General features: G+C 45.2%; 1 protein-coding gene across 3 annotated transcripts in view; it reads left to right on the top strand.

The window, feature by feature from the left end:
- Positions 1–9,044, top strand: part of SEPTIN6 (septin 6) — an 87,487-nt gene extending 78,443 nt beyond the window's left edge. Inside the window, exon 10 of one of the 3 annotated variants that reach the window (XM_032757522.2) lies at positions 8,022–9,044. In XM_032757522.2, the coding sequence (XP_032613413.1) occupies positions 8,022–8,031 (10 nt within the window). In that variant the 3' untranslated portion in view covers positions 8,032–9,044. Of the gene's footprint in view, positions 1–4,725; positions 5,979–6,008; positions 7,819–8,021 lie in introns of those variants that run through there. The other 2 variants (XM_032757520.2, XM_032757521.2) reach the window with 2 other exon arrangements.
- Positions 9,045–10,267: the final 1,223 nt, after the last annotated feature.

The following is a 10,267-nucleotide window of genomic DNA, read 5'->3' as shown; positions in this document are numbered from 1 at the left end:
GATAATAAGGCTGAGAGTGGTGGCTCACGCCTGTAATCCCAGCACTTTGGGAGGCCGAGGCGGGTGGTTCACCTGAGGTCGGGAGTTCGAGACCAGCCTGACCAACATGGAGAAACCCTGTCTCTACTAAAAATACAAAATTAGCTGGGCGTGGTGGTGCATGCCTGTCATCCCAGCTACTCGGGAGGCTGAGGCAGGAGAATTGCTTGAACCCGGGAGGCGGAGGTTGCAGTGAACCGAGATCGCACCTTTGCACTCCAGCCTGGGCAACAAGAGCGAAACTCCATCTCAAAAAAACAAAACAAAACAAAACAAAAAAACCCATAATAAAAGTGGAGGAAAATGAAGAGATCTTAGAAATTGTAGAGAATTCCTTACATTTAATCCTACAAGTACTGGCCTCATGAAAACCTCGTATAAGGAGATCAGCAGGTAAGGATTCCTGAGTGCTAGATGTTGTGTTAATAGAAGTTTATGAAGTTTCACAGTTTATAGGGAGACTGAAAGCAGGGATTAAGGACCTTCTATCTCCTCTACTAGACTCAGGTAGTGGATGGAAAGGAAATACATTTTTAATTTAACATAATTAGGGTTTTTTTTGTTTGTTTCTTTTTTTGAGACGGAGTCTCACTCTGTCGCCGAGGCTGGAGTGCAGTGGCACAATCTCGGCTCCCTGCAACCTCCGCCTCCTGGGTTCAAGCAATTCTCATGCCTCAGCCTCCCAAGTAGCTGGGATTATAGGCATGTGTCACCATTCCTGGCTAATTTTTGTATTTTTAGCAGAGACCGGGTTTCACCACGTTGGCCAGGCTGGTCTCAAGCTCCTGACCTCAGGTAATCTGCCTACCTTGGCCTCCCAAAGTGCTGAGATTACAGGTGTGAGCCACCGTGCCCGATGAAGGGTTATTATTTTTTTTAAAACTTTACCATGGAAGCTTTCAAACATGAGCAAAATAAGAGGATAATATAGTTCAGCCCACAGCCCAGCCCCCAGACAACCATAAACATATGCCTAATCTTGTTTCATCAATTACCACAGACCTGCTGAATTATTACAAAGCAAAACTATATCATTTTATCTGTAAATACTTTAGTATCTATTTCCAAGAGATAACGATTCTTTAAAAAAACATAACCACAACCCCACCATTATCACACCTACAAAATGAACAATAATTCATTAACATGAAATGTCTAGTCAGTGTTTGAAACATCCCGGTTGTCTCATAAATGCCCTTTTACATTTGGTTTGGATTGGGGAATATAAAATATAGAGAAGACTTTTCCCCACTCACCCATGTAGTTTATGATTTAAATAGAGAGCCTGCTGTTAGTCACCAAACTGATTGCCGCAGCTATTGCACTGGGGACTCGGGGCAGCTGGCAAAACATCCTGCTTGGAAGCAAATCCTGAAGAGGAAGTCCATAGAGGTTTCTGCAACATAAGGCCCATGAAACCGGGCCAAAGGAAACAATCTTAAAAGAACAATGACTTGATTTACTGTCTGGCTTAACAGCGAGTAAGTCTTGAAGCCCCTGCTAGTTGACTGGAATTAAACAGCAGATTTCCATTTAGGAAGACAGTTCCTAGAATGTCTGTCCATTCTTTGCATTGTATGTAGTTCCAGTGCCTAGCAAAGTATCTGACATGTAATAGGAACTCAGTTCATGTGTTATGTTCTTTGTTCCCCAATTTTTAACAAGGTGAGCAGGAAATATGTATTCTAGTTAATGAGATTTCAGTTAATTCAGGTTTCACTGCACGTGGCTTGACACAATTGCTTACAGGTTTCCCCAAGTAAATCATTGTTAGTGGCCATTCCTAAAATGAATTCTGGCAAAACTATAATTAAAGCTACACTTTGCAAGTGAGAGGCAATTGGTAAACAGCTGGAACAGCCAACCCCAACCCCAAGTAGGTTGGCTCTTCCTGGCAGGCTTCTCCCTGGCAGACCACGAAAGCAGTTTCAGAACGATGAGTCAGGGGAGGCTTTGGCTCCCCAGGATCTGAAAGCAGCAAAGGCAACCCGCCCCCTCCTCAAAGCCCTCATTCAAGGGGTGGATCACGAAGGCCACCTAGAATGCAGGCAGAGTGAGGCTTACTGTGCCTCCACATTTTGAAATTGCTTGAGGCACTACTTATAGCTCTCTGCATTTGTAAAAGCGATTCCTTTGTGACCCCCTGCGTCGTTGCAGATACTCTACCTCAATCATTATTGGTCCTTAGGAGTGCACAGTATATGGATAGTATACACACATCAAAATATATCAGCCTTCCCATGAAACCTAGAACATAGGCCATTGCAGTGTTTATTAGATTACTCTTCCCCTAGGAAGTAGACAAAGAATAAAAATAAGATATGAGCATTTGTATAGCTTTTATTACTTTCCAAAGTGCTTTTTGTTGTTGTTTCTGTTTTGTTTTTTGTATAGTATCTCATTTTATCCTTACAACAGGTCTGTGAGGTAGAGAAGGAATAATCCCCAGTTTGCGAGATGAGTAAATGGAGGCTGGGCGAGGTGGCTCACTTCTGTAATCCTAGTGCTTTGGGAGGCTGAGGTGGGAGGATCACTTGAGCCCAGGAGTTGGAGACCAGCCTGGGCAGCATGATGAAACCCTGTCTCTATTTTTTTTTTTTTTTTTAAGAGAGTTGGCCGGGCATAGTGGCTCATGCCTGTAATCCCAGCACTTTGGGAGGCCAAGCGGGCAGATCACCTGAGGTCAGGAGTTTGAGACCAGCCTGGCCAACATTGTGAAACCCCGTCTCTACTAAAAATATAAAAATTAGCTGGGCGTGGTGGCAGGCGCCTGTAATCCGAGCCACTCTAGTGGCTGAGGCAGGAGAATCGATTGAACCTGGGAGGTGGAGGTTGCAGTGAGCTGAGACCACACCATTGCACTCCAGCCTGGGCAACAGAGCAAGACTACATCTCAAAAAAAAAAAAAAAAGAGAGAGAGAAAGAGAGAGTAAAGAGTAAATGGAGGAGCAGAGAATTTAAGGAATTTACCAAGGACCACACAGTGAGTTGATGGCAGAACTCCTAATTTCTATTATAAATTACCATTCACCTCAGTGTGTGTATACCTTCAAAGTGTATGTATGGGAGTATATTCCCTTTGAGGAAGTGACTGTAAAACACACTCCTTTATGCCCATACTTTTATCCCTGCCAGATATCTAATAGTCTTTATTTAATGGGATAAATTTATTCTTTGGGTAATAAATAGGGGCTTAGATCCATAGCCAAGGAATTCTCAGGGACATTGCATGTGAGAGTCTTAAATAAACAGCTCTGGGGCTTGGCGTGGTGGTTCATGCCTGTAGTCCTAGCACTTTGGAAGGCCGAGGCGGGCGGATCACCTGAGGTCAGGAGTTCAAGACCAGCCTGGCCAACATGGTGAAACCCTGTCTCTATTAAAAATACAAAAATTAGCTGGGCATGGTGGCAGGCGCCTATAATCCCAGCTACTTGGGAGGCTGAGGCAGGAGAATTGCTTGAATCCCGGAGGCGGAGGTTGCAGTGAGCCGAGATCGCAGCATTGCACTCCAGCCTGGGTGACAGAGCAAGACTCCATCTCAAAAGAAATAAAAATACACACACACACACACACACACACACATACACACACACACACACACACACACACACACCAGCTCTGGGCCCAGCTGTGACTCTTTCTTTGCAGCCACAGGCAAGTCTGTTGACTTCTCTGTGTTTCTCGGTCTACTCATGAAACGGGGATCAGTCCTACTTGCTGTATTTATATCACAGGAATGAAATTTACATGGAAGAGAGGTCAAAGTATTATTTCAGCACAAACCAATGATGGGTTTCCATAGTTCACGTTTTCAGGTAACTGTGGTCTGGACCCTAGAACACAGTTCTGCAACCATACCCATATGCTCTGCAAACGGGTCTTGCCCCAGAGTGCCAGTTAGCTGACTAGGACAGCTCTAAGGATCTCCTGGGGTGAAACCTCAGCCTCCTCTACTTTCCCAATGGGACAGGAAATGCAGTGGCTAGAGCCTGGGGCTCTATCCAGTGGCCTGAGGCCACTTAGAGATTTACAAAAGGTATTCCTGTACAAGGTATTCGGTGGTGGTGCTGGGGGCGGATGGGGGGCGGGGGGGACACTAGTCAGGACCTAGTCATTAAGAGGAGATAGGCCGGGCTCAGTGCCTCACGCCAGTAATCCCAGCACTTTGGGAGGCTGAGGCGGGCGGATCACTTGAGGTCAGGAGTTCGAGACCAGTCTGGCCAACATGGTGAAACCCCGTCTCTACTAAAAATACAAAAAAATTATCCGGGCGTGGCGGCGGGCTCCTGTAGTCCCAGCTGCTGGGGAGGCTGAGGCAGGAGAATGGCATGAACCCGGGAGGCAGAGCTTGCAGTGAGCCGAGATCACACCACTGCACTCCAGCCTGGGTGACAGAGCAAGACTCTGTCTCAAAAAAAAAAAAAAAAGATAAAATGTATTTTTGTGGTTGTTGATCATTATTTTGCTGCCTAATGCCACTGCTGCCATCATGTGGGAGTGTGTGTGGAGTGTATGAGAGAGAAAGCATGTTCCCCGGAGCCAATGCAATAAGACCTTAAGACCATCTAACATAGCTATATTCTAATTTAGCCATTAGTCCTCATGACTTAATTTTCTTCTGACTTTTTTTTTTTGTAGTACATTAATCTATCCATTCATTAACTCAGCTTCTCTTTTCATTTTCAGTTTGGGCTTCCTGTAGACACCCTTTTCCTGCGCAACAGAGCTGGGCCTCCCTTTCTCTAATTTCCCCCTTAACATGCCTGGGGGGCATACAATCCAACCCGCGCCCTCTCCTCTCTTCCTGCCAAGGTTTATAGAAACCTGAGAATCTGAGGGTGATGTCTGGCCGCTGGTCAAGAAACCAACAGTCATGTGGCTCGCAGATGCATCCTGCATCCCAGTCCCCCTCCCAGCACCCCCAGCCATCCTCCCTGTCTTCCCCCACATCTTTGCCAGAGGTGTGACATGGTCAGGGGGCCCATCTGCTACTCTTCCCCACCAGCTCCCCTGTTCCAGTTCTGGTTGCTGTTAGATTCCCTGAGGTATTTGCAACCACCATGGCTGGGTAAGCACCGATCAGCACAGCTGTCCCCTTGGTCTCCTGTATCCCAGTCACTAGTCTTCCCTGGCCCACCCCACCCTCATCCTCAGGAGCCACAGCCATTTCTTAGAGGGTTTCAAAAGGACAGCCTTTGGCGCCTTTTCCTTCTAACCTTTGAGTCCAGCCCTTTCCAGTTTTCATTCACTCGAAGTAACTGCACTCAAGCTGTGCTCAAAATCAGCAATGCATTTATTTACACCAAGCCCTTCCCATAAAACACAACTGCTGAAGAAAATAGCAGACGTTTCCCCTCTTTCCAACTCTGGGTATCCCACAGATGCAAAAGGGAGAATAAACCTGAATATTATTACCAGCCTAGAGTCTTGAATGATAGCATTACCGAATTCTTCTTGTGAGGTATTTCAGCATCTCGGGGGGTAATTTCCGGAAGGGCTCCATACTGTCCCAATAAGGTGAGGCCAGTAGCAGGAATAATAAATCCCACTTTGTAGGCTGGAAAACTGAGCTGTCAAAGAATCAAGTGTTTGGAGGTTTGCTCTGATGAGTCTTCTAGTTCATTTAGTGAACGCCATGATGATTTTTAACATGCATTTTGCACGCATCCCCCAATAAGAAGAGATGAGACTCGGCTGGAGAGAAGAAAAGAGGTGTTACACCTTGGAAGGCCCTTAACTTTCTTTCCAATTTAAGGAGTTGAGAGTTTAAAAATATTCCAGCCCTAAGTTTTTATCATGGGTCCCATCTGATAGTGGCTTTGGGAACCTGTGTGAAGTAGAGAGCCCTCCCTTGTCAGGGTTATGAGGCACAGTGGCCTTTGGTGTTTGGCCAGTGACAGTGTGAGAGATGGAGTTGACCTGGCAATGATCTGTGGCTAACATGCCGTCTCTCTGCCCTTCCTTTGCAGTAATCCATGGCTGTGTACTGAATAGTATTCCCCGCTACAGCTGGACTGGACTCCATTTAGCCTTTTAAGCCAAGGTTCTTATTTTAACTGACAGCTTTCCTTTGGGGTGCCAGGCAGCCAGACCCCCCACCCCTACCCTGCCATGTACTTCAAGCTCACTTCTTCTTTTTGAGTTCCGCAACTTGCTCCTGCCTCCCAGCCCCACTGGCACTGACCGTGACCACCTACTTCTATTTTTTTTTAAGTGTTTCTTTTTTTGATCACTTACTTTCAAAGCACACAGTCAAACATGGTTATGCCAAATTTCCAGGCCTTTTTGAAGTATTGAGAAGGGGAAGGGGATTTCTCACTTCAATTATAGATCATAATAGGAAGCAAAAAGAAAAAAATGAAAAGCAAACATACGCACGTACTTTTCTTATTGGCAAAGCAAGAGTGTAGGTTTGCTGTGTAGGTTTGGTGCTCTACTGATTGGTGAGTGACCAGAGCAAGTATGAAGGTGATGCTGCCAAAACACAAGCCAGTTTCTTGGGAAAATTCAAGTTACAGTGGAGTATTTTTTTGAAGACCATCTGCTTGGAGGTAGAAACAAACCAACAACCAAAAAAAAAAAAAAAAAAAAAAAATCTGCTCAGATACTCAGCCAGTAGCTCAGAGAGATGCTGAGTTAGGCCTGTCAGGTCTCCTTGGGAAAGGATTCATATTTGCAACTTTGATGATTCTATGTCCAGCTTCAGAGCTGCTTTCCCAGAAATTCATGCTTAAACAACCAACTGGTAACCACCACCTCCCCACACCGCCGCCCGGTAATTATTTGCATTACAAACCGGAGGCGCCCTCATTTGCATTTGTGTACAGATGAACTACTTAAGACTTGAGAAGCTCTGAATACTTCAAAAGTATAAGACCCACACAGCCTTGGAGAGACCTTCAGAAACTAAGGAGGAGTTTTATATTAAGGGAGACATTTTAGTCAGTAAGACGATATAACCTACTTACTCCGAAAGGAGAAATGAAGGCCCAGAGAAGGGAAGGGACTTGACCGAGGTCTTACTTCTGTTTTGAGGCAGAAGCCAGACTGACTTTCATGCCTCCTGACTCCCAATCCATTTCACAAAGGGATTCAATCTATTTATATATGTTACGTTCCTGGATACGAGGTTTTTTGATGTTCAGAGTAACTGACTAGTTAGTATTAGAAAACCCTCGAGGTTTTTTCCCACAGAAAAACGTCTGAAGATGGATTGGGTGAGGGCTGGCAAAACGAAGGCATGCAGGGCCAGCTCCTTAACCCAATGACCCAGTGATGCTGCAAGGCTGGCACGGGGTCCAGGAGACCGTGTGTAACAGGTGCCCTAGGTGACCCTTATAATCAGGGAAGTTTGGTAAACAAAAATCGAACCCATGAGTGAACATAAATTAAAAAGTTATCAAGCCTATTAAAATGGGTATTTCATTGGGTAGCTTTTCTCACCGTAGACAGATTTTTTCCTTCTTCAATGAAAAGGCTTTTTAATTAGTACAACTGTTACTATTTTTAAAAAAATACCCTAAGTACTCTGTTTACTTCTGGTGAAACAAAACCAGTCATTAGAAATGGTCTGTGCTTTTATTTTCCCAGACTGGAGTGGCTTTTCTGAAACACACACGCACACATACACACATCCCTCACTTCTCTTAAGCCAAGAAGTTTGCTTTCCCTAGCTGCAGTGTAGATGGCTCTTGTTTTTGTTTTTTTGTTTTAATCACTTGGCATTCACATGTGGCTGTTAATATGTGCTTGTTTTTAATTAAAACAAGAAGCTTTAAACTGGTGTGTGGTGTTCTTAAAACCTTCTCAGCAGATTTCCCCGTGGTGATGGCCCAGCAATGACCCCCATTTCTAACCTGTCTTCTCAAACTATAATCTGTGCTACCTCAATACTGCCCATTCCCCTCCCCCTGTCTTACTTTGAATGTCCTCTTTCTTTGGCTAATTTCATGTTTTCTTTCTCTTTCTCTCTCCCTCTCCAGCTTTTTTTAATCTTGTCTTCAGCAGCTGCACTAAGTCTAAAGGAGAAGACTGCCATTATAGAAGAGTTAGGGTTCCATATTGTCTCAAATCAGAAATCAACCAATTTCCTCTCCCCTCAAACTGCAAGCACACACACATACACCACACCACTCAACAAGTGTTCATGTGTCCCTGTGTCCAGGCAAGAAGCTCTCTTCCTGACTCACATGGTATTTTAAATGGAAGTGTCTTGTCCTAACTAACAAGGCAGGAAAAGAACCGTCAGAGCTGGAAAATGGACCAAATGTAACCTCAGAGAAACAACTACAGGATCACTCACCCAAGTGTAAGTGACTGGGGCAGGACACCTCAGCTGTGGGTATGGAAGTACTGTTCTGTTCACAAAGTTTTGTTTGAGTTTTATGTTTTTCTTTTAAACATTTCTCTGGTTCGATGGGTTGACTGTCTACGGCCACTGTTAAACATTTCTGAATATGCAAGAGAAAGTCAAGTGACATTTGTATCTTCAGCATTCATAGACCTTCTGTAGATTCCAGCAACGGGGAAAAATGTATCCACTCTCCAACACTTAGGTGGAGAAGGGAGAGAAGGGAGGGGGTTTAAGCTTAGTGAGGGCAAAATTACTCCATTCCACCTTCCAGACCAGTTGGGGTTTTGAGAGAGGTTTCTGCTCAACCTGGGATCTGGAGGGAGAGCTTTGATGTTGGTAAATCTGCCTTGAATTCATTGGTTTAACTTGCATCAAAATACCATGTGAGTGTGCTCATTCTCATATATCCCTCCCACCATCACCACCATTCTGCTGTTCAATGTCTCTTGAGAGAGCCTCTTCGCATGTTTTCCAGAATCTGTGTGTGTTTTTCCTTTCTTCTCCTTTGTTCTTTTTGCTCAAAGGTGTGACCAGTCATTGCCCCTCTGGGGCTTTCATTCTCCAGGAGAAACATCCCAGAACCAGCACTGTTTAGCTTGATACCTTTCTAATGTCCATGTCAATTTTCAATAAAATTCAAAGAAATGCTAAATGGCTGTGTGATCTGATCTTAAGTCACTGGGTGATGCGGCCCACCACGGTTTGCCTGAGGAGTGGGTGGCTGCCTTCTGAGCGGGTGATTTGAAGGGCTCAGGGAGGCACCACCAGCCTATGAAATCTTCCTAGATGGGTTGCCATCCCCCCGTGCCCGCCCCCTCCCCAACACCTGGGGTAGAGGTGGGCCAGAAGTCCTCTACTTTTTCTTTATTAGCGTGGATTCAACTAAGTTGAGCTGATTATCATCTAGTATATTAGATAGAGAACATGGAGTGCCAGAGCCTACGGAACAAGATTCAGGTGAGTTTTAATTCTGGCAGGAAAAGAACTCTGTGCCACGTGTCTTCTCTCATTTAATCCTGTGATGTGAGCATCCCCCAAAATTCATGGATATGACTATTCTTTATGACTCAAAAAGCATTCTGTAGATACTAAGGAGTATTTTGTGTCCTGGGTCTACTAGAGAGCGGAGCCTCCCACCCTCCCAAGCATTAAAGTAGGCAAGAGAGAGAGTCGTCACTTTAAAGAACTGGTGGCCCTTAGGAAAACGAATTTTCTTCAACTTTGTCTTCCTAAGGGCCGGGGTGCAGACATCAGGGCATGCATCCTTTCCTTACAGAGGCCTGGAGGCTTCAGAAAATATCCACGTATATAGGCCTGGCTCTGCACAGCTCACACACTAGGGGACAGCTGAGTGAGACAATACGTCTGTGACGTTACTGAGCAGAGGCAGGCACTGAGGTGTTATGGAAAATTACAAGCCCTGGAGCCCTACAGACTTGTGAGCTGTAGGCAAGGCGGGCAGATCACCTGGGGTCGGGAGTTCGAGACCAGCCTGACCAACATGGAGAAACTCCATCTCCACTAAAAATACAAAATTAGCCGGGCGTGGTGGTGTATGCCTGTAATCTCAGCTACTTAGGAGGCTGAGGCAGGAGAATCGCTTGAACCCGGGAGGCGGAGGTTGCCATGAGCCGAGATCGCGCCATTGCACTCCAGCCTGGGCGACAGAGTGAGACTCCATCTCAAAAATAAATAAAATAAAAATTTAATAAAACGTCTCCAGAAAAGGAGGACATCAGTGATTGCCTTGCCATCGTCATTGTGAAGGCTACCTGAGCTAATAATGTAAGTTAAAGACCTGGGCATTCAGTCAATGGGCTCCCTTGTTAAAGACAGTTTTCCCTGTACTAGAAAGTACTCACCTGGCCAGGCGCA

Source organism: Hylobates moloch, unplaced genomic scaffold (assembly GCF_009828535.3).
Source record: "Hylobates moloch isolate HMO894 unplaced genomic scaffold, HMol_V3 SCAFFOLD_7, whole genome shotgun sequence".
Classification (NCBI taxonomy): Eukaryota; Metazoa; Chordata; class Mammalia; order Primates; family Hylobatidae; genus Hylobates; species Hylobates moloch.
This window is presented reverse-complemented; position numbering and strand designations above follow the sequence as displayed.